The 23,895-nt window shown below is 46.3% G+C and overlaps 1 protein-coding gene and 1 long non-coding RNA gene across 2 annotated transcripts; one reads left to right on the top strand and one right to left on the bottom strand.

Moving 5' to 3' along the window:
- The first annotated feature begins 313 nt into the window (after window positions 1-313).
- Window positions 314-8,280, top strand: LOC141988855 (heat shock 70 kDa protein 12A-like). The gene is made up of 2 exons (XM_074954919.1): window positions 314-452; window positions 7,235-8,280. The coding sequence occupies exons 1-2, from the start codon at window positions 314-316 to the stop codon at window positions 8,278-8,280; spliced, it is 1,185 nt and encodes a 394-aa protein (XP_074811020.1).
- Window positions 8,281-14,336: 6,056 nt separating this feature from the next.
- Window positions 14,337-20,865, bottom strand: LOC141986149 (uncharacterized). Its single transcript, XR_012639217.1, has 3 exons — window positions 20,806-20,865; window positions 14,518-14,633; window positions 14,337-14,421 (listed from the first exon to the last, which is right to left on the bottom strand). It is a non-coding gene; the product is annotated as an uncharacterized LOC141986149 (long non-coding RNA).
- Between the last annotated feature and the right edge of the window lie 3,030 nt (window positions 20,866-23,895).

Consider the following 23,895-nt stretch of genomic DNA (forward strand, 5'->3'; position numbering starts at 1 on the left):
GTGGGGAACAGCTCCAAGTATCAAGCACGTTCTTGCTTGCACAAACAAGCAGGGAAAGCAGCCCTAACTAGGTCCTTGGTGCTTTCAAGATCCTTTGCAGCTCAAAACCTCAATAGAGTTAGGCTGACCCCTCCTTGGAGAATTTATGCAGAGAGCCCTGGCTCCCACACCCTGCATCACAGTCTGCAGTGATCACCCAGCCAATTGAAAAGTAGGGGTAGGGTTTCATACTGCAGAGTTAACTGTAAAACTGTTTCACTTTCAGTAGTCTGTTCTAACTGGCTGTGTATGAGTCTCTCCCTCTCTCAAGTTCATGAGCAAGGCAAGCAAGTCCTTGTTCATTGTTGCCATTGATTTTGGCACATCTTACAGTGGCTACTGCTTTTCTCTTGCGACACGCACGGATCATCATTTTGTTCTGTTTGCACAGTACCGAGCACAAAGGGACCCTGGTCCATGACTATGGCTCCTAGGGTGCTACTGTACCGCACTGATGAGTACACCACTCCACTGTACACTGCCCTGCTACATCAGCAATGGGTGCTGTCATAAATATAAAGGGAAGGGTAACCACCTTTCTGTATACAGTGCTATAAAATCCCTCCTGGCCAGAGGCAAAGTCCTTTTACCTGTAAAGGGCTAAGAAGCTAAGATAACCTCGCTGGCACCTGACCAAAATGACCAATGAGGAGACAAGATACTTTAAAATCTGGAGGGGGGGGGAAACAAAGGGTCCTCTCTGTCTGTGTGATGCTTTTGCCGGGACCAGAGCAGGAATGCAGGTCAGAACTCCTGTAAAGAGTTAGTAAGCAATCTAGTTAGATATGCGTTAGATTCTGTTTTGTTTAAATGGCTGATAAAATAAGTTGTGCTGAATGGAATGTATATTCCTGCTTTTGTGTCTTTTTGTAACTTAAGGTTTTGCCTAGAGGGATTCTCTATGTTTTGAATCTGATTACCCTGTAAGGTATTTACTATCCTGATTTTACAGAAGTGATTCTTTTACTTTTTCTTTAATTAAAATTCTCTTTTAAGAACCTGATTGTTTTTTCATTGTTCTTAAGTTCCAAGGGTTTGGGTCTGTGTTCACCTATGCAAATTGGTGAGGATTTTTATCAAGCCTTCCCCAGGAAAGGAGGTGTAGTGCTTGGGGGGATTTTTTTTGGGGGGGGGAGACGTTTCCAAGTGGGCACTTCCCCTGTTATTTTTGTTAGACGTTTGGTGGTGGCAGCAATAAGGTCCAGGGACAAAAGGTAAAATAGTTTGTACCTTGGGGAAGTTTTAACCTAAGCTGGTAAAAATAAGCTTAGGGGGGTTTTCATGCAGGTCCCCACATCTGTACCCTAGAGTTCAGAGTGGGGAAGGAACCTTGACATGGTGGCAGAGGTGGGATCAATTTGAGATTTTTTGGGGGGATCATTTTGAGATCGATTTGAGATTTTTTGAACCAGATGCACAGATTTTAAAAGGACATTTTTTTTCTTTCCTTTGGGCTGCTTGGAAACAGGTTTTAAGCTGAAAGCAGTTAGAGTTTTTTTTTGTCTCTGCCTGGGGGCCAGAGCAGAGACAAAAGGGAGCTTGCTTTTGTGAGCTGGAGTTTTCTCTACCTAAAGGCAGTGTAGTTAACCTCCTGCAGGGAAATTCACAAGTTCTTCACAGACCTGAAGAAGTGGGGTTTTTTTTAGCTAAGAGCAACTAGAGGGTTTTTCTGTCTATTTGCCTGGAGGCAAAGGAAAAAGAAATGGAGGAAAAGGAAAAAGCCCAAGAGGCTGCCCACAGGAGAGCTATGGAGGCAAAGGAAAAAGAATGGAAGCATGCTGAGGAGGAAAGGGAGGCTGCTCACAGGAGAGCTATGGAGGCAAGGGAAAAAGAACTGGAGGAAAAGGAAAAAGAGAGGAAGGATGCTGAGGAGGAGAGGAAGCATGCTGAGGCGGAGAAGGAAAAAGAGAGGACGCATGCACTGGAGATGGAGAAGGCAAAGGCTGAGCGGAATCTACTGGATAACCCTAACCATCCTTCCCCAACAATCCACAAATGGGAGTGACTATGTCCACAGTATGATGAATGCAGTGATATTGCTGAATATTTTCTAACCTTTGAGAGATTGTGCACTCTCCATAAAATTCCTGAAGCTCACAAGATGACCACATTGGTCGCAAAATTGACTGGAAGAGCTCTGGACATATTCAATAAGATGTCTATTGATGAGGCTTCTGACTATAATAAGTTCAAGGATTTGGTTTTAAAGCAACTTCAAATTACATCTGAAACGTACAGAGTAAAATTTCGAACCCTTAAGAGAGGGCCTGAACTAAGTAATGTGCCTTATCTAAACAAGATGAAGGATCTGTTAGATAAATGGGTTCAAGGAAGGGGTGTCACTAGCTTTAATGGAATGTATGATTTGATAGCTCAGGAGCAATTCCTGAATATGTCCAAGGAGGAAATAAAACAGGTGTTTATGGGATAAGGAAATGGACTCAGCAGAAAGTCTTGCTTCTTATGCTGATTGATACGAGCAGTCCCAGACCACCAGAGAGGTGGGGCAAGCTGGAACAAAACGGGTGGAGGGAGGAGAGAGGAACAACCCTGGTTGCAGTTGAAACGGATACCAGAAGGGACACTCTCAGACCACACCCTACTACCGGGGGCAGCCCAAAGCCCCAACTACACACCAAGGAATACTCCAGACACCTTATCGTCCTGCCATCCTGCCACACCATTCTCCAGCAACCCACCTCACCCCAGTGACCCGTCAGCTGGACGATGTTTTAAATGTAATGAGCCGGGGCATGTAAAGGCCAACTGCCCCAAGAACCCCAACAGATTACAGTTCATTGCACCGGAATCACACCAGAGGTCCTCAGGCCCAGATACCTCCCAGATACCCTTGGAGCGGAGGGAAACTCTGAGTGTGGGCGGGAAGAAGGCCACCGCGTGGAGGGACACCGGAGTGCAAGTGTCGGCTATCCATGCTTCCTTAGTGGACCCCAATTTAATCGACCCAGAGATCCAAGTGACAATTCAGCCCTTCAAGTCCAACTCTTTCAATTTGCCTACAGCCAAGTTGCCTGTCCAGTACAAGGGCTGGTCAGGAACGTGGACTTTTGCAGTCTATAATGATTATCCCATCCCCATGCTGTTGGGGGAAGACTTGGCCAATCATGTGAAACTAGCCAAGAGGATGAGAATGGTCACCCGCACCCAGGCTAAGCACGCCTAGCTCTGTTCCGGAAACTTCTACCAGGTCCCGGTCAGAGGTGATGGAACCGGACCCCATGCCAGCATCTGTAACAGCAGTAGTGGATTCAGTCCCAGAGACCCAGACAGAGCCAGTCCCAGAACTGGAACAGGCGGAACAACCAGCACCAGACCCATTGCCAGCACTGAATCCAGTACTTGCAACCTCAACACCAGGGCCCCACCGAACCTGAACCGGCAGCAGCCGATATCCCTACACAAGAGCCTCAGCCGGAGCCTGAAACCCAACATAGTGCCCCAGTGGAGAGCGGTTCACAGTCAACGGAAACAGCCCCATCCCCTACATCGCTTCCAGAGGGACCAAGCCTAGGTCCACACTCCAATGAGGAGCTGATGTCTCCAGCATCAAGTGAACAGTTCCAGACCGAACAGGAAGCAGATGAACGCCTCCAGAGAGCTTGGACGGCGGCACGGAGCAACCCACCGTCTCTCAGCTCTTCTAATCGATCCAGGTTTGTTGTAGAAAGAGGATTTTATACAAGGTAACTCTTTCTGGTGGACATCAGGAAGACTGGCATCCTCAGAGACAGTTGGTAGTTCCAACTAAGTAACGGGCCAAGCTCTTGAGCTTAGCCCACGATCATCCTAGTGGCCACGCTGGGGTGAACAGGACCAAAGACCGTTTGGGGAGGTCATTCCACTGGGAGGGAATGGGCAAGGATGTTACTACCTATGTCCGGTCTTGTGAGGTATGCCAAAGAGTGGGAAAACCCAAGATCAGGTCAAAGCCCCTCTCCAGCCACTCCCCATCATTGAAGTTCCATTTCAGCAAGTAGCTGTGGATATTCTGGGTCCTTTTCCGAAAAAGACACCCAGAGGAAAGCAATACATACTGACTTTCATGGATTTTGCCCCCCAATGGCCGGAAGCAGTAGCTCTAAGCAACACCAACGCTAAAAGTGTGTGCCAGGCACTAGCAGACATTTTTGCCAGGGTAGGTTGGCCCTCCGACATCCTCACAGATGCAGGAACTAATTTCCTGGCAGGAACTATGGAAAGCCTTTGGGAAACTCATGGGGTGAATCACTTGGTTGCCACCCCTTACCATCATCAAACAAATGGCCTGGTGGAGAAATTTAATGGAACTTTGGGGGCCATGATACATAAATTCGTAAATGAGCACTCCAGTGATTGGGACCTAGTGTTGCAGCAGTTGCTCTTTGCCTACAGAGCTGTACCACATCCCAGTTTAGGGTTTTCACCATTTGAACTTGTATATGGCTGCGAGGCTAAGGGGCCATTACAGTTGGTGAAGCAGCAATGGGAGGAGTTTACACCTTCTCCAGGAACTAACATTCTGGACTTTGTAACCAACCTACAAAACACCCTCCGAACCTCTTCAGCCCTTGCTAAAGGAAACCTAAAGGATACTCAAAAAGAGCAAAAAGCCTGGTATGATAAACATGCCAGAGAGCGTTCCTTCAAAGTAGGGGACCAGGTCATGGTCTTAAAGGCGCTCCAGGCCCATAAAATGGAAGCGTCGAGGGAAGGGCCATTCACGGTCCAGGAGCGCCTGGGAGCTGTTAATTATCTCATAGCCTTCCCCACCTCCAACCAAAAGCCTAAGGTGTACCATATTAATTCTCTAAAACCCTTTTATTCCAGAGAATTAAAGGTTTATCAGTTTACAGCCCAGGGAGGAGATGACGCTGAGTGGCGTGAAGGTGTCCACTACGAAGGGAAAAGCGATGGTGGCATGGAAGAGGTGAACCTCTCCATGACCCTTGGGCATATGCAGCGACAGCAGATCAAGGAGCTGTGCACTAGCTATGTGCCGACGTTCTCAGCCACCCCAGGACTGACTGAACGGGCATACCACTCCATTGACACAGGTAATGCTCACCCAATTAAAGACCAACCTTACCGGGTGTCTCCTCAAGCTAAAACTGCTATAGAACGGGACATCCAGGATATGCTACAGATGGGGGTAATCTGCCCCTCTGGCAGTGCATGGGCATCTCCAGTGGTTCTAATTCCCAAACCAGATGGGGAGATACGTTTCTGCGTGGACTACCGTAAGCTAAATGCTGTAACTCACCCAGACAACTGTCCAATGCCACGCACAGATGAACTATTGGGCAAACTGGGACGGGCCCAGTTCATCTCTACCTTGGACTTAACCAAGGGGTACTGGCAGGTACCGCTAGATGAATCTGCCAAGGAAAGGTCAGCCTTCACCACACATGTCGGGCTGTATGAATTTAATGTACTCCCTTTCAGGCTGCGGAATGCACCCGCCACCTTCCAAAGTCTTGAAGACGGTCTCTTAGTGGGACTGGGAGAAAATGTAGTTGCCTACCTTGACGATGTGGATATATTTTTGGATTCCTGGGCAGAACACCTGGAACATCTATAAAAAGTCTTCGAGCACATAAGGGAGGCAGGACTAACTGTTAAGGCTAAGAAGTGTCAAATAGGCCTAAACAGAGTGACTTACCTTGGACACCTGGTGGGTCAAGGAACTATCAACCCCCTACAGGCCAAAGTGGATGCTCTCCAAAAGTGGCCTGTCCCAAAGTCAAAGAAACAGGTCCAATCCTTCTTAGGCTTGGCCGGATATTACAGGCGATTTGTACCGCAATACAGCCAAATCGCCGCCCCACTGACAGACCTAACCAAAAAGAAACGGCCAAATGCCGTTTAGTGGGCCGAAGAGTGTCAGAAGGCCTTTAACCAGCGTAAAGCGACACTCATGTCTGACCCTGTGTTAAGGCCCCCAGACTTTGACAAACCGTTCCTACTAACCTCAGATGTGTCCGAGCGTGGTGTGGGAGCCGTTTTAATGTGGTGTAACATGTGAACTTAGTGCTGAGGACAGACTGACATCCCTGGGAGACAGAAGTCTGTGTTTCTCACAGAACAAATTCAGGATGGGCAGTGGCAGTGTAAGCTTCCTACAGACAACCTATGCTCAGCATTGTGCCCCAACTCGGCCAGAGAGTGTGGGTATCACAAGATGTCAGTTTTCACACACATTCAGTTCTGACATCTCAGCAGACTACTCAGAAGGGACTTAGCATCAACTGGGATGTGGACACTTGGCCTCTGGGTACTAGACTGAGACCTACCAACTCATTTCCTACAGGCCACTGAACTTCCAGCAGATGGTAATATCTCGCAGCTATTACCAACTTTGGGCTGGGTTTGAGTAAACTATTTATTGGACACCAACAGTGTGCTTGGTATTGTATCAACTCATCTAGACATTTGCCTAGTTTTACAACAGGCTACATCAAAAGCACTAGCAAAGACAGTACAAACCAAAATTTCATACAGACAAAATGAGAAAGGAAGCAATTTTTCAGTAACAATTTGGCTGTGACACTTCTGTATTTTTATGTCTGATTTTGTAAGCAAGTAATTTTTAAGTGAGATGAAACTTGGGGTATGCAAGACAAATCTGACTCTTGAAAAGGGTACAGTAGTGTGGAAAGGTTGAGAACCTTTGCTGCACAGCATGCAGAAATTAAGGCTGTGTCTACACTAGGGACCTTACAGCAGCACAGCTGTACCGCCACAACTGTGCTGTTGTAAGGTCTCCTGTGTAGCCACTCTGTCAGCAGGAGACAGCTCTCCTGCCAGCATAATTAAACCACCCCCAAAGAGCAGCGTTAGCTATGCGGGCAGGAGAGCTTCTCCTGCTGACATAGCGCTGTCCCCACCAACACTTTTGCCAGTGAAACTTACGTCAGTCAGGGGGAGGTGTTTTTCACACCCCTGACTGACAAAAATTTTACCAACAAAAGTGGTAGTGCAGACAAAGACTAAGAATCCTTGGGCAAGGAAAGATTATAAGCTAAAGAACGGGCAGCTCTGTATCCCAATTTGCAGAGCACATTTGCCAATTGTGAGATTTTTTTTACTTTTGTAAAGATATGGACTCTCTTTAGGAAGCAGCCTTTTATTCAGCTAAAGTGAAGGCAATAACTTCTTTTTAAAAATTAACTAATTTTACTCATTTTGGGGGGCTTAGGTGGTACCATAGACATCACAGTACATGAAATCCAAGAGAACCAGTCCCTGAAAGAATTACATAAGGCATCAGGAGGAGGATGGGGAGGCGATACAGTGGATGAAAACTTCAAAGAGTTCCTGAAGGAGATCTTCCAAGATGGAGTATGGGAGGAATATACACAGAATCACGCAGCAGAATGCCATAAAATGATGTACGACTTTGGCCTTCAGAAATGCTCTTCCAACAGAGAAGAGGTCTACATGCGTTGCTACCACAACCTAACAAAAGGGGCAGAACACAAGCAAAAAGACATCTCCCTCTTCTTTGATGATATAGAGGGAGCTCTGTGGTGCGATGGGACTATCATGATTACATATGAAAAAATGAAGAGCTTTTTTGCCTACAGTCTCAGACAAACCATTGGTGCCTTGCAGGAAATCCTCAACAAGCCTGAGATGGCCAAAGTCCAATATATTATACTGGTTGGGGGCTTTGCTTCCAGCATTATCCTGAGGGACGAGATCTATCAGACCTTTAGGAAGTACCATATCCTGTGTCCACAGGAATCTCAGGCAGCTATTATGAAGGGAGCCATTTTATTTGGGCACAATCCACAAATTGTTGCCTTGAGAATCAGCGCTCTGACATATGGAGTAAAGATATCTGAGGCATTTGATATTGCTGTCCATGATATACAGAAAAAGAGAGTCTCAAAAGCTGATAATTATGTATATTGCACAGATCTCTTCCAGAAGTTGGTGGGAACTGGGGATTTGGTTGAGGTAGATGAGGTTGCCAGTTTTACTTTCACTCCCACAGAACCAGATCAGACAAGTGTGATTTTTAGTTTCTATTGCACAGAAAAGGAGGATGCGAAATACATAGATGAGGAAGGGCTGAAGATGCTCGGCTCCTGTACTGTGCCAACACCAAACACAGAGCTGGGGAAAAACCGCCAACTGAGACTGGATATTAAATTTGGGCTAACGGAATTTAAAGCCACAGGTACTGATGTTACGTCTGGTGAAAGTCGGACGGTTATGATAGATTTTTTAACAGTGTAAAGATTCCACAGTTCAAGGACACGTAAGAAGAGCATCAGACTTGGCTGATTCAAGGGACTATAGGGCTCAATTAGGAGAATATATGAGCTGTCACAATGGAATAGCCAAGTGGACCATACAGTCCAGTAACTCACTTCCTGCCACACTGGAACAAACCAATAGTCTGTCTAGTCTGATAATCCTGCCTCTTCCCAGACTAGTCACCCATTTAGTCTGATATTCTGCTACCTGCCATTCCTGACTGGACCAACACAATTTGTCTAGTTCAGTATTCTGTCCCCTCTCATGCTAGATTAGACCAATGGTGCAATATCTAGTCCGGCATCCTGCATGCTACACTACTGGATCTGAACACAGTGGTCCATGTAGTCCAGTATAATTATCTATATCCCACTAGATCAGATTTATCGCCATCTAGCCTGGTATCCTGTTTGCTGCCAGACCAGGCCAATGGTCTCTCTAGTCCAGTATTTTTTCTGCAGCTGTATTTTCTTATGCTATCATCTTGTCAGACATCATTTTCTAAAGACTAAAGTTAATTCTGCTTGCTGTGATTTTACTGTATTATGACAAATATTCAAATATATGATTGTATTTTTTTTTTAAAAATCAGAGAAAGTGTAAACACGTAATATTTTGCAACAGTGAAATTATGTTAAAGAAATCATAGAATCGTAGGACTGGAAGGGATCTCGAGGTGTCATCTAGACCAGACCCCTGCACTCCTGGCAGGACTAAGTATTATCTTGAATTAAATATCTTAACTACTAACTAAATATAGGTATATTGAACAGGTTGAAAGACAAAAAAACTCTGAACCATCGTACATGGACAATTACAAAATGTTATGAATTTTGGGGCTTTTAGATATGAAATTGTGAGAATGTGGTGATAATTTAACTGCATCATTTAAGCAAATTGGCATCATTAATTGAATAGATATTCATGGGCAGATTGTACCACACAGCTCTGAATAATAATGCTGCTGCAAACCTACTGTGGGGCACTAGCAGTCTCTGTTTAGGGGAGTACAGGGACTCTCAACTGTCTCAGGCTCCTCTGTGCACAGGCCAAGCAGTCTGGCTCTAACTAATCTGGTTACTAAGAAAGAGTTGGTTACAATCTAAGGCTCTGATCCTGCTGTCTGATCTGTGTGAGAAGACCCCTACACCAGTTTACTTTAATAGGGCTTTGCATGGACAGAAGGATCTGCCTACACAGATCCACTGCAGAATCAGGGCCTAATTAACTATTATTGAGGTCCTGTATTGTACATTTCTACACTCTCAGAAGTGAAAATTACCATGTCAAAATACAAACTGTTACCTAGGTTGATACACTGTATTAGAATTAGCTCTTGGGATATTTTACATTAGATTTCTGTCCCCTGCCCTAGAGCGATCACTTTAATTTTACTAGCTGTCCCTGGTGTATGAAAAGTAGCATTCAAACAGATAAATTGTCACCTTTTTTGACTGCCTTACCGGGTATAAAGGTTTGAAAGATTTTTTTTTTAAAGAAAAAACGTTGATGGTTTTTACATTCAAAATTGTGTCTACAACAAAAGGTTTTGCTGCAGGACTCTGGACAATTGGATTGTCTCTTATGCTGGTTGACTGGAGCCCATGCAAGGGCCATTCTGGGAGCTAGGGATCAGCAAGGTGCAGCACTACCCTGGTCATAGCTCCTTTTGTTTGCCATGCCCCCTATCCTGGGGGCTAGATAGGGGTTGGCATATAAACCCCTGTATAAAGCGATCTTCCACTGGCCAGGTAAGCCAGCTTTTGTGTTTGTTTTGTGTCACTGGAGAGACAAGGCAGAGTCAATGGGTGTCACATAATCTCCCCTTTTTTATTCTTTAAGAAAGGAATTTGTATTTACGCCCTTGCAAAGCACAACAGTTCCCCTGCCTCCACTGATCTGTATGTTGTTCTCTTACAATGAAGGAAGTCCAATCTGATCACAGGACTGGAAGCTAGGTACTCTCGAATTCTAACTCCAACTCTGCCACTGATTTGCTATTTGACCTCGGACAAGTCATTTAGGGTATGTCTACACTATGAAATTAGGTTGAATTTATAGAAGTCGGTTTTGTAGAAAGCGGTTTTATACAGTTGATTGTGTGTGTTCCCACACAAATGCTCTAAGTGCATGTAGTCGGCGGAGTGTGTCCACAGTACCAAGGCAACCGTCGACTTCCGGAGCGTTGCACTGTGGGTGGCTATCCCACAGTTCCCGCAGTCTCTGCCGCCCATTTGAATTCAGGGTAGAAATCCCAGTGCCTGATGGGGCTAAAACATTGTCGTGGGTGGTTCTGGGTACATATCGTCAGGCCCCCGTTCCCTCCCTCCCCCCGTGGAAGCAGGGGCAGACAATCGTTTTGCGCCTTTTTTCTTGAGTTACCTGTGCAGATGCCATACCACGGCAAGCATGGGCCCGCTCAGCTAACCGTCACCGTTTGCCTCCTGGGTGCTGGCAGACGTGGTACTGCATTGCTACACAGCAGCAGTTAATTGCCTTTTGGCAGCAGACAGTGCAGTATGACTGGTAGCCGTCATCGACGTAGTCCTGGGTGCTCTTTTAATCGGGCGCCTGGGCAAACATGGGAGTGACTCAGCCAGGTCATTTCCCTTGTTTCGTCTCGTGGCGATTCAGTCCTACAGACAATGCACTGTCTTTTAACCTCCAGCCAGCAGAAGATGATGGCTAGTCGTCATACTGCACCGTCTTCTGCCAAGCACCCAGGAGATGATGATGGCACTGCACAGTCTGCTGCCAGCAAGATGTATAAAGATAGATGAAGTGGCTCAAAACAAGAAATAGACCAGATTTGTTTTGTATTCATTTTCTCCTCCCTCCCTCCTTCCCTCTGTGAAATCAACGGCCTGCTAAACCCAGTTTTGAGTTCTATCCTTGAGGAGGCCATTCAGTTTCTCGCAAAGCCACCCCCTTTGTTGATTTTAATTCCCTGTAAGCCAACCCTGTAAGCCATGTCGTCAGTCACCCCTCCCTCCGTCAGGGCAATGGCAGACAATCGTTCCGCACCTTTTTTCTGTGCAGACGCCATACCACAGCAAGCATGGACCCCGCTTAGATCACTTTGGCAATTAGGAGCACATTAAACACCACACGCATTATCCAGCAGTATATGCAGCACCAGAACCTGGCAAAGCGATACTGGGTGAGTAGGCGACGTCAGCACGGTGACGTGAGTGATGAGGACATGGACACAGACTTCTCTCAAAGCATGGGCCCTGGCAATGTGGGCATCATGGTGCTAATGGGGCAGGTTCATGCAGTGGAACGCCGATTCTGGGCTCGGGAAACAAGCACAGACTGGTGGGACCGCATAGTGTTGCAGGTCTGGGACGATTCCCAGTGGTTGCGAAACTTTCGCATGCGTAAGGGCACTTTCATGGAACTTTGTGACTTGCTTTCCCCTGCCCTGAGGCACAAGAATACCAAGATGAGAGCAGCCCTCACAGTTGAGAAGAAAGTGGCAATAGCCCTGTGGAAGCTTGCAACGCCAGACAGCTACCGGTCAGTCGGGAATCAATTTGGAGTGGGCAAATCTACTGTGGGGGCTGCTGTGGTGCAAGTAGCCAACGCAATCAAAGATCTGCTGATATCAAGGGTAGTGACCCTGGGAAATGTGCAGGTCATAGTGGATGGCTTTGCTGCAATGGGATTCCCTAACTGTGGTGGGGCCATAGACGGAACCCATATCCCTATCTTGGCACCGGAGCACCAAGCCGGCGAGTACATAAACCGTAAGGGGTACTTTTCAATAGTGCTGCAAGCTCTGGTGGATCACAAGGAACGTTTCACCAACATCAACGTGGGATGGCCAGGAAAGGTACATGACGCTTGCATCTTCAGGAACTCTGGTCTGTTTCAAAAGCTGCAGGAAGGGACTTTATTCCCAGACCAGAAAATAACCGTTGGGGACGTTGAAATGCCTATATGTATCCTTGGGGACCCAGCCTACCCCTTAATGCCATGGCTTATGATGCCATACACAGGCAGCCTGGACAGTAGTCAGGAGCTGTTCAACTACAGGCTGAGCAAGTGCAGAATGGTGGTAGAATGTGCATTTGGACGTTTAAAGGTGCACTGGCGCAGTTTACTGACTCGGTTAGACCTCAGCGAAACCAATATTCCCACTGTTATTACTGCTTGCTGTGCGCTCCACAATATCTGTGAGAGTAAGGGGGAGACGTTTATGGTGGGGTGGGAGGTTGAAGCAAATCGCCTGGCTGCTGGTTTCACACAGCCAGACACCAGGGCGGTTAGAAGAGCACAGGAGGGCACGGTGCACATCAGAGAAGCTTTGAAAACCAGTTTCATGACTGGCCAGGCTACGGTGTGAGAGTTCTGTTTGTTTCTCCTTGATGAAACACACCGCCCCTTGGTTCACTTTACTTCCTTGTAAGCTAACCACCCTCCCCTCCTCCCTTCGATCACTGCTTGCAGAGGCAATAAAGTCATTGTTGCTTCACATTCATGCATTCTTTATTCATTCATCACACAAATAGGGGGATAACTACCAAGGTAGCCCAGGAGGGGTGGTGGAGGAGGGAAGGACAAGGCCACACAGCACTTTAAAAGTTTAAAACTTTAAAACTTATTGAATGCCAGCCTTCTGTTGCTTGGGCAATCCTCTGGGATGGAGTAGCCGGGTGGCCAGAGGCCACCCCACTGCATTCTTGGGCGTCTGGGTGAGGAGGCTATGGAACTTGGGGAGGAGGGCAGTTGGTTACACAGGGGCTGTAGCGGTGGTCTGTGCTCCTGCTGCCTTTCCTGCAGCTCAACCATACACTGGAGCATATTGGTTTGATCCTCCAGCAGCCTCAGCATTGAATCCTGCCTCCTCTCATCATGCTGCTGCCACCTTTCAGCTTCAGCCCTCTCTTCAGCCCGCCACTTACTCTCTTCAGCCCGCCACCTCTCCTCCCGGTCATATTGTGCTTTCCTGCACTCTGACATTGTCTGCGTCCATGCATTTGTCTGTGCTATGTCAGTGTGGGAGGACAGCATGAGCTCAGAGAACATTTCATCACAAGTGCGTTTTTTTTGCCTTCTAATCTTCACTAGCCTCTGGGAAAGAGAAGATTCTGTGATCCTTGAAACACATGCAGCTGGTGGAGAAAAAAAAAAAAAGAGGCAGTGGTATTTAAAGAGACATTTTCTAGAACAATGGCTACACTCTTTCACGGTAAACCTTGCTGTTAACATTACATACACAGTACATGTGCTTTCGTTCCAAGGTCGCATTTTGCCTCCCCCCACCACGTGGCTAGCCCCTCACCACCACCACCCCCACATGGCTAACAGCGGGGAACATTTCTGTTCAGCCACAGGCAAACAGCCCAGCAGGAACAGGCACCTCTGAATGTCCCCTTAAGAAAAGCACCCTATTTCAACCAGGTGACCATGAAAGATATCACTCTCCTGAGGATAACACTGACAGATAAAGAACGGATGTTGTTTGAATGCCAGCAAACATACACTGCAATGCTTTGTTCTACAATGATTCCCGAGTACGTGCTACTGGCCTGGTGTGGTAAAGTGTCCTACCATGGTGGGTGGAATAAGGCTGCCCTCCCCAGAAACCTTTGCAAAGGCTTTGGGAGTACATCCAGGAGAGCCGCAAATGCCAGGGCAAATTAATCATTAAACATGCTTGCTTTTAAACCATGTATAGTATTTTAAAAGGTACACTCACCAGAGGTCCCTTCTCCGCCTGGCGGGTCCGGGAGGCAGCCTTGGGTGGATTCGGGGGGGTACTGCTTCCAGGTCCAGGGTGAGAAACAGTTCCTGGCTGTCGGGAAAACCGGTTGCTCCGCTTGCTTGCTGTGAGCTATCTACAACTTCATCATCATCATCATCATCATCTTCCTTGTCCCCAAAACCTGCTTCTGTGTTGCCTCCATCTCCATTGAAGGAGTCAAACAACACGGCTGGGGTAGTGGTGGCTGAACCCCCTAAAATGGCATGCAGCTCATCATAGAAGTGGCATGTTTGGGGCTCTGACCCGGAGCGGCCGTTTGCCTCTCTGGTTTTCTGGTAGGCTTGCCTCAGCTCCTTAAGTTTCATGCGGCACTGCTTCGGGTCTCTGTTATGGCGTCTGTCCTTCATGCCCTGGGAGATTTTGACAAATATTTTGGCATTTCAAAAACTGGAATGGAGTTCTGATAGCACGGATTCCTCTCCCCATACAGCAATCAGATCCTGTACCTCCTGTTCGGTCCATGCTGGAGCTCTTTTGTGATTCTGGGACTCCATCATGGTCACCTCTGCTGATGAGCTCTGCCTGGTCACCTCTGCTGATGAGCTCTGGCCAGCGTGGCAAGCTGCAGGTGACCATGCAAACAGGAAATTTAAATTCAAAAGTTTGCGGGCCTTTTCCTGTCTACCTGGCTAGTGCATCTGAGTTGAGAGTGCTGTCCAGAGCGATCACAATAGAGCACTCTGGGATAGCTCCCGGAGGCCAATACCATCTAATTGCGTCCACAGTACCCTAAATTCGACCCGGCAAGGCCGATTTAAGCGCTAATCCACTTGTCAGAGGTGAATTAAGGAAATCGATTTTAAGAGCCCTTTAAGTCAAAAAAAAAAAAAAAGGGCTTCATCGTGTGGACGGGTGCAGGTTTACATCGATTTAACGCTGCTAAATTCGACCTAAACTCCTAGTGTAGACCAGGGCTTAGGCCAACTTTTTAGAGTGTCTCCACTAACTTTGGTTGCTTGACTTTTGGGAGGCCCCATTTGAGACACTTAGGGCCTGATATTCAGAAGCATTGAGTGACTGGCGAGCTATGAGTGCTCACCGCCTCTGAAAAACAGGCACTAGGTGTTGGTGTCTAAAGCTGAGCACCCAAGAAGTCAGGCAACCAAAGTTAGGAAACATTTTTGAAAAATTTAGCCTTAACCTGCGTTCCCCAGGGATGGGGATAATACAATTCACTATCAAAGACACCTGCCACCATGGTTGCTAAAAGGGGTCTGTGAAAATTAGTTATTTGTTGCAAAAAGCATTGAAGATGGAGAGAATAATATAAAAGATCATGTTTATCATTATTAAACGTGTCCAGATAAAGTAAGCAACACCCACACACTACCTCCAGATCCTTCTTCACCCAAACTTCATATTGAGATTCCAGATAGCTTGATTACATTCTACAGTCTTTAATCACCTCTGAGTTGCCTGGTTTTAGGGAGGACCAGAAACTAATAACCTGAGGAAAAGCTGTTCTCAAGGTATTTACAATTTACAACTGGGAAGTACTTGCTATTACACAAGAGCAGATATTTGTACTAGCATTAAACATTAGATAAGTATTTGAGCTTTGGGATTCTGGTCCAGTCCAACATTTATTCACTAAACATAATTGCCAACACTCCCACATTTACTTCACATTCAGGCACTGCACCTCTATGAGTTGATGCTGTGTCAGAGCAAAGGGACCAAGACATGTTTTAGTCCTGTAATTTGTGTCTCCTGCCACTAGGGGTACTTTTGTGTGTCTCCTGGCAGAGCCCAGGAGGCAATGTAAATTGCCAAGGAGTGGCAGATGTAGCCTTCGCCGGCCACTAGTGACATCAGCAGTGGCAAGCTGAACAAATAATCTCCGCTGAATGGTCCAAGTGTCTCATCGATGCATTAGATGCAGAATGGTGGCTTTGGTAAACTTAGCTTCAACTCAAAAAAATACTGATTATGTGGTGGAGATTATACAGTTAACAAAAACAGCTAGATGTTGGTCACAGTGGGGTAAGATTACTTTTACAACAAAATGTATGTTTTTAGAATGAAGTTGACTCAAACCATCACTTGCAAGTGGATTGAGTTTATTTATTGTGCCTGGCTTTCACATTAACAGGATTGTAATACATTTTAGAAAAGAGCTAAGTCCAAGGGTTACCAGGTGATAAAGCCGATCTGCTATTTCACATATTTTTACCATATCCAATGCCCTTTACATGACAGAGTGGCTGACTCTTTCCCTATAGATTCATAGATACTAAGATCAGAAGGGACCATTATGATCATCTAGTCCGACCTCCTGCACAACGCAGGCCACAGAATCTCACCCACCCACTCCTGCAAAAAACCTCTCACCTATGTCTGAGCTATTGAAGTCCTTAAATCGTGGTTTAAAGACTTCAAGGAGCAGAGAATCCTCCAGCAAGTGACCTGTGCCCCATGCTACAGAGGAAGGCGAAAAACCTCCAGGGCCTCTTCCAATCTGCCCTGGAGGAAAATTCATTCCCGACCCCAAATATGGCGATCAGCTAAACCCTGAGCATATGGGCAAGATTCACCAGCCAGATACTACAGAAAATTTTTTCCTGGGTAATTCAGATCCCACCCCATCTAACATCCCATCACAGGCCATTAGGCCTATTTACCATGAATATTTAAAGATCAATTAATTGCCAAAATCATGTTATCCCATCATACCATCTCTTCCATAAACTTATCGAGTTTAATCTTAAAGCCAGATAGATCTTTTGCCCCCACTGCTTCCCTTGGAAGGCTATTCCAAAACTTCACTTCTTCGATGGTTAGAAACCTACGTCTAATTTCAAGTCTAAACTTCCCAATGACCGGTTTATATCCATTTATTCTTGTGTCCACATTGGTACTGAGCTTAAATAATTCCTCTCCCTCTCCGGTATTTATCCCTCTGATATATTTATAGAGAGCAATCATATCTCCCCTCAACCTTCTTTTGGTTAGGCTAAACAAGCCAGGCTCCTTGAGTCTCCTTTCATAAGACAAGTTTTCCATTCCTCGGATCATCCTAGTAGCCCTTCTCTGTACCTGTTCCAGTTTGAATTCATCCTTCTTAAATATGGGAGACCAGAACTGCACACAGTATTCCAGGTGAGGTCTCACCAGTGCCCTGTATAATGGTACTAAAACCTCCTTATCTCTACTGGAAATACCTCTCCTGATGCATACCAAGACCACATTAGCTTTTTTCACGGCCATATCACATTGACGGCTCATAGTCATCCTATGATCAACCAATACTCCAAGGTCCTTCTCCTCCTCCGTTACTTCTAATTGATGCGTCCCCAGCTTATAACTAAAATTCTTGTTATTAATCCCTAAATGTATAACCTTACACTTCTCACTATTAAATTTCATCCTATTACTATTACTCCAGTTTACAAGGTCATCCAGATCCTCCTGTATGATATCCCGGTCCTTCTCTAAATTGGCAATACCTCCAAGCTTTGTATCATTCGCAAACTTTATTAGCGCACTCCCACTTTTTGTGCCAAGGTCAGTAATAAAAAGATTAAATAAGATTGGTCCCAAAACTGATCCTTGAGGAACTCCACTGGTAACCTCCCTCCAGCCTGACAGTTCACCTTTCGGTAGGACCCGTTGTAGTCTCCCCTTTAACCAATTCCTTATCCACCTTTCAATTTTCATATTGATCCCCATCTTTTCCAATTTAACTAATAATTCCCCATGTGGCACGGTATCAAACGCCTTACTGAAATCTAGGTAAATTAGATCCACTGCATTTCCTTTGTCTAAAAAATCTGTTACTTTCTCAAAGAAGGAGATCAGGTTGGTTTGGCACGATCTACCTTTTGTAAAACCATGTTGTATTTTGTCCCATTTACCATTGACTTCAATGTCCTTAACTACTTTCTCCTTCAAAATTTTTTCCAAGACCTTGCATACTACAGATGTCAAACTAACAGGCCTGTAGTTACCCGGATCACTTTTTTCCCCTTTCTTAAAAATAGGAACTATGTTAGCAATTCTCCAATCATACGGTACAACCCCTGAGTTTAGAGATTCATTAAAAATTCTTGCTAATGGGCTTGCAATTTCATGTGCCAATTCCTTTAATATTCTTGGATGAAGATTATCTGGGCCCCCAGATTTAGTCCCATTAAACTGCTTGAGTTTCACTTCTAACTCAGATATGGTAATATCTACCTCCATATCCTCATTCCCATTTGTCATGCTACCATTATCCCTAAGATCCTCTTTAGCCTTATTAAAGACTGAGGCAAAGTATTTATTTAGATATTGGGCCATGCCTAGATTATCCTTGACCTCCACTCCATCCTCAGTGTTTAGCGGTCCCACTTCTTCTTTCTTTGTTTTCTTCTTATTTATATGGCTATAGAACCTTTTACTATTGGTTTTAATTCCCTTTGCAAGGTCCAACTCTACTTGACTTTTATCCTGTCTCACTTTATCCCTACATGTTCTGACCTCAATAAGGTAGCTCTCCTTGCTGATCCCTCCCATCTTCCACTCCCTATATGCTTTCTGCTTTTTCTTAATCACCTCTCTGAGATGCTTGCTCATCCAGCTTGGTCTCCAACTCCTGCCTATGAATTTTTTCCCCTTTCTTGGGATCCAGGCTTCCGATATCTTCTGCATCTTTGATTTAAAGTAATCCCAGGCCTCCTCTGCCTTTAGATCCATAAGTTCTTCAGTCCAATCCACTTCCCTAACTAATTTCCTTAATTTTTGAAAGTCAGTCCTTTTGAAATCAAAAACCCTAGTTGCAGATTTATTTTTGTTAATCCTTCCATTCAGTTTGAACTGAATTAGCTCATGATCACTTGAACCAAGATTATCCCCTACAACCATTTCTTCTATGAGGTCCTCACTACTCACCAAAACCAAATCTAAAATGGCATTCCCTCTAGTCGGTTCAGCAACTACTTGATGAAGGAATCCATCAGCTATCGCATCGAGGAAAATCTGAGCCCTATTATTATTACTAGCACTCGTCCTCCAGTCTATATCTGGGAAGTTAAAGTCTCCCATGATCATGCAGTTTCCATTAGTATTTACTTTATTAAAAACATTTAAAAGGGCTCTATCCATATCCAGATTAGATCCCAGCGGTCTATAGCACACCCCAAGCACTATCCCAGGGGAGGCTCTAATAGTTTTCTTCCCCAGTGTAATTTTTGCCCAGACGGACTCTGTCTTATCCATTCCATTGCTTCTCATTTCTTTACATTCTACCTCATCATTGATATACAATGCTACTCCACCACCTTTACCTTTATTTCGGTCTTTCCTAAACAGCACATACCCTTCAATACCTGTAGTCCAGTCATGACTACTATTCCACTATGTTTCTGTTATCCCTATAATATCTGGTTTCACTTCCTGTACCAGTAGCTCTAGTTCCTCCATTTTATTACCTAGGCTCCTCGCACTGGTGTACAAACATCTTAATTTGTGCTGTTTGGCCTCGCTCACATTCTGTACTGTATTAGGCACGGTCATTCTACTGCCAGTATAACCTATTAGACTGGTATCCACACTGCCCTTCCTCCTTATATACATTCTCCTACTCACGGCTGTATCCTTTCTTACTTCGTTTTCTTCCCTCTCAATGCTAAAATCCGGGGTGGAGATTACCTGGACATCTCCCAACCATCTCCCCCAAATTCCTAGTTTAAAGCTCTCTTAATCAATTGTGCCAGCCTCCATCCTAGAACTCTATTTCCTTCCCTACTCAGATGAAGTCCATCCCGAGAGAACCGTCCCCTGTCCCTGAATGCCTCCCACTAGCCATACATCCCAAAGCCCTCCTTATAGCACCACTGCCTAAGCCATCTGTTGATAGTCATAATCTTGTCACACCTTTGTTGTCCTTCTCTGGGAACAAGCAGAATCCCACTAAAGATTACCTGAGCCTCGATTTCCTTAAGCGTCTTCCCCAGCCTAGCATAGTCTCCCTTAATACTTTCCAGCAAGAATCTAGCCGTATCATTTGTTCCCACATGAAGGATAATTAGGGGATTCTTTCCTGCTCCCTTTAGAATCCTTTTCAACCTCAGGTCTACATCCCGTATCTTAGCACCTGGAAGACAGCACACCCTCCTATTCTCCGGATCAGCTCTGGTTACAGGCCTGTCTATTCTTCTCAGTAAAGAGTCCCCGATCACATAGACCTGCCTTTTCCTGGTGACGGTGCTATTCTCCAGTCTATCCCGTTCCCTCTGGCTGCAAGTTCTTTCCATTCCTATTCTCCCTTGTAATCCTCTTCAACCAATCCTGTATCCTCTGGGGCTCATATTTGGTGTAGTCTCCATTGACTCTTCCCCTTTTCCTATAGGACTAGCCGTTCTCCTCTTCTTCCTTGCCCTTCCACCTTCAGTGACTACCTGCTGAGCCCCTTCTTCATTTTCCAACTCTGCAAACCTGTTCTTGAGCTCTATTTCTCCTTCACTAGCCCGTCTTTTCCTCTGCCTGGTTCTTTTAGTCACGTTTCCACTGAGCACTTTCCTCACCCAGTCTCCCCTCAGAATTCCTCAGTCCTGCTTCCATCTGCAAGTCTGAGCTTTCCCCTTCAGATACCTCATGTCTTTGCTCCATAATCTGCTCAAACCCCTTCCTAAACTTAACCAGACTTTCCACCTGCATCTCCAAACCTCGGATCTTTTCCTCCATCAGCTCTATCAGATGGCATTTCATCCAGACAAAACTCTTACCACGTGCCCCCTCTAGGATCATGTACATACCACAGCTTCCACATCCAGTCATCTTCATTGTGTCTTCCACTACATGGGTCACTCCCACTGCTGCCTCTGTATCTGTCATCGCCTTCCCACCTAAACCCTGTTAATCTGGGAAACACAAACCACACCAAAACACCACCCCCCACAGCAAAAACAAACCCCAAACAAGCACCACAAGACAAACTCCCCTTCCAAACTCCCACTCAAACTCCCCCGTTTCCAGCTCTGTTTGCTGGCTCCTGTGCCACTGCCTGACTGGCTGGCTGCCTTTTAGGACCCCTAGTCAGAGAAGCCCCGCCCCCTAATCAGGGCTCAGCTTCTCTCCCAGCACAAAGCCCCTACAAGCCTCTCCACATACAAATACTACCAATACAAAACCAGACACAAATACCTTCTCCTCCAGCAGAGCTCCCACTCGCACTCCCCTGTTTACAGCTCTGTTTGCTGGCTCTGTGCCGCTGCAGCTGTCCTATGTCCTAGTTGAGGCTGGTAAGTGCACTCGGGTTCCTACTTGCAAGCGGTGGTGTCTGCATGTTGGCAAACACAATTAACAAGGAAGCTTTCATCCTTCTAGTTATGGGTCAGTTGTCCTGAACATGGAAGAATTAGAGAGGGGCCAAACTGGGAATCTTAAATCCAAACTCATTTGAATTTCTAGGATGGGAAAGAGACAGCATAGTTGAGAGGAGAGGCCTGTGTTCTGTCTCTGCTGCTGATCTGGTATGTGGCCGTAGGCAAGCCACTAAACCTGTCTGTGCCTTGGTTTTCCCATCTGTAAAATGTGGATAATAATATTTCCTCTCCTTTGCAAAGGGCTCTAAGGTCTGTGGATGAAAAGTTGTACCTAAACGTATTATTATGTAATCCTCAAACCTTGCCCCACCCCCACTATGGTTTTTACTGAAAGCCAGAAGAGGTCTGTTTTCCAGCAGCAAATCACATGCGGCTGAACTCTTATGAGCAGTGCTCATGAGATGATGACACCATCAAACCCCCAGTCCTAACACTTGTTCAATCTTGAAGCCAAGAGCTTGCCTAAATCTATTCCAGATCTGAATGTGACCAGCACCTCCTCAGCCCACCTCTAATTAGAACTGTTGCAGCCCCCTCAGCAGAGGAATACATCGCTATTAATGCCATAACCTGCTTTTTACGATGAAAACTGAACAAATGAAGCCGATGGTTTCTACTAAAGCATTTCTCAATTAGAATAAAAGGAAATCTTAGCTTCTTCTGAAACCACTGCCCAGAAATAATATGATGGTTCTTACAGACAAAGACAGTCCATGCTATGAAAAATGTATAATCTCAATGCACTGTTTCAGTTTAACTCTTTGAATGATAGGGTCCCCCTTCCCCCACCCTACACAGGCCGGATCTTCTGAAGAGGTTTCTAGATGAGGCCCTACCTAAATCCTGGTTCAAAATATCAAAAGTCACAGACTGATAAAAGGGGGAAAACAGGCAAAAGTCACAAGAGTCACTGACGTATTTCTATTTCTTGTAAAATGCAGAAGAAAAAACAAAGCTGCATATTTTTGACTTCAACCCATTTCCCCAACAAGTGCCCCTGCCAGGTGCCAGATCAGCTCGCAGCCTCTCTGACAAGCATCCCGTCCTCTCCCTACTGCTGAACTGCTCACAACTGCCCATCGTACAGGCCCTCAATCTAATGGCAGCTATTGAACCCCCATGAAATACTACCTCGCTTTCATTCTCCCAACTGCTGAACACTTCCTCAGCCTTCCCCCACAACAAGTGCCCCAGGTGAGTTAAGGGTTACACAGAAATATAAAATTGAATATGAAAATATCAAATAAAACATGTAACACAAAACGGGCAACTTCACCCTGTCTGTGATATTGTGACTTGGGTAGGGCCTTAGGTAGAGGCAGTAAAGTAAAATGTAGAGACCCTCAGGACCCTGTCCTTCCCTCATTGTCTAAAACACATATGGACAGAACAAGTTTCCATGACCAAACTGACTGACTTATAGTGCCTACCACTGTAGCAAATACCACACAAATGACATGAAATTACCCATGGTGGGAGCATCAGTTAAAAACACTGCCGCTGTTGCCACCACCAATATTTGCATCTAGCTGGTAAGGGGATCAAAACAGTCAGCCAAAAGCATTTCACCTCCACCACCTCCCCCAAAAAGAGAAAGGTTGTTGTGTTGTGCCCTGGAACCTGTCACAATGGGCTCTGGCAGAGTCACTCCAAAGGCATTAAAACAGCTTTTTTCTCTCTCTTCCCAAATTGGTTAGAGATGATTTATCAGAACTAGAGAGTGAAAGCAGACAGTTGCCCTAACATAGGGTGTCTGGTTTTTGACCGGAACGCTGGTCAAAAAGGGTCCCTGGTGGCTCCGGTCAGCACAGCTGACCAGGCCGTTAAAAGTCCAGCTGGTGGCGCAACAGGTCTAAGGCAAGCTCCCTGCCTCCCGTGGCTCTGCACAGCTCCCAGAAGCAGTGGCATGTCCCCACTCCGGCTCCTAGGCATAAGGGCAGCCGGGGGCTCTGTGCGCTGCCCCTGCCCCAAACACCAGCTCTGCAGCTGCCACTGGCCGGGAACCACAGCCAATGGGAGCTGCAGGGGTGGTGCCTGCAGACAGGGCAGGATGCAGAGCCACCTGGCCATGCCTCCGCTTAGGAGCCAGAGAGGGAACATGCCGCTGCTTCCAGGAGCTGCCAGAGGTAAGTGCTGCCCGGAGCCTGCACCCCAACCCCCTCCCACGCCCCAACCCTTATCCCCCTCCCACCCTCCGAACCCCTCGGGCCCAGCCCAGAGCACCCTCCTACACCCCAAACCCTTCACCCCCAGCCCCACCTCAGAGTCCGCACCCCCAGCTGCAGCCCTTACCCCCCCCCCACCCTGATCCCCCTCCCACCGTCCAAACTCCTTGGTCCCAGCCCGGACCCCTCTCCTGCACCCCAAATCCCTCATCCCCGGCCCCATACCAGAGCCTGCACATCCAGCCAGAGCCCTCACCTCAACCCCCTGCCACAGCCTGGAGTCCCCTCCCACACTTCGAACCCCTCAGCACCAGCCCAGAGCCCCCTCCTGCACCCCAAATCCCTCAGTCCCAGC

Source organism: Natator depressus, chromosome 1, assembly GCF_965152275.1.
Source record: "Natator depressus isolate rNatDep1 chromosome 1, rNatDep2.hap1, whole genome shotgun sequence".
NCBI lineage: Eukaryota > Metazoa > Chordata > Testudines > Cheloniidae > Natator > Natator depressus.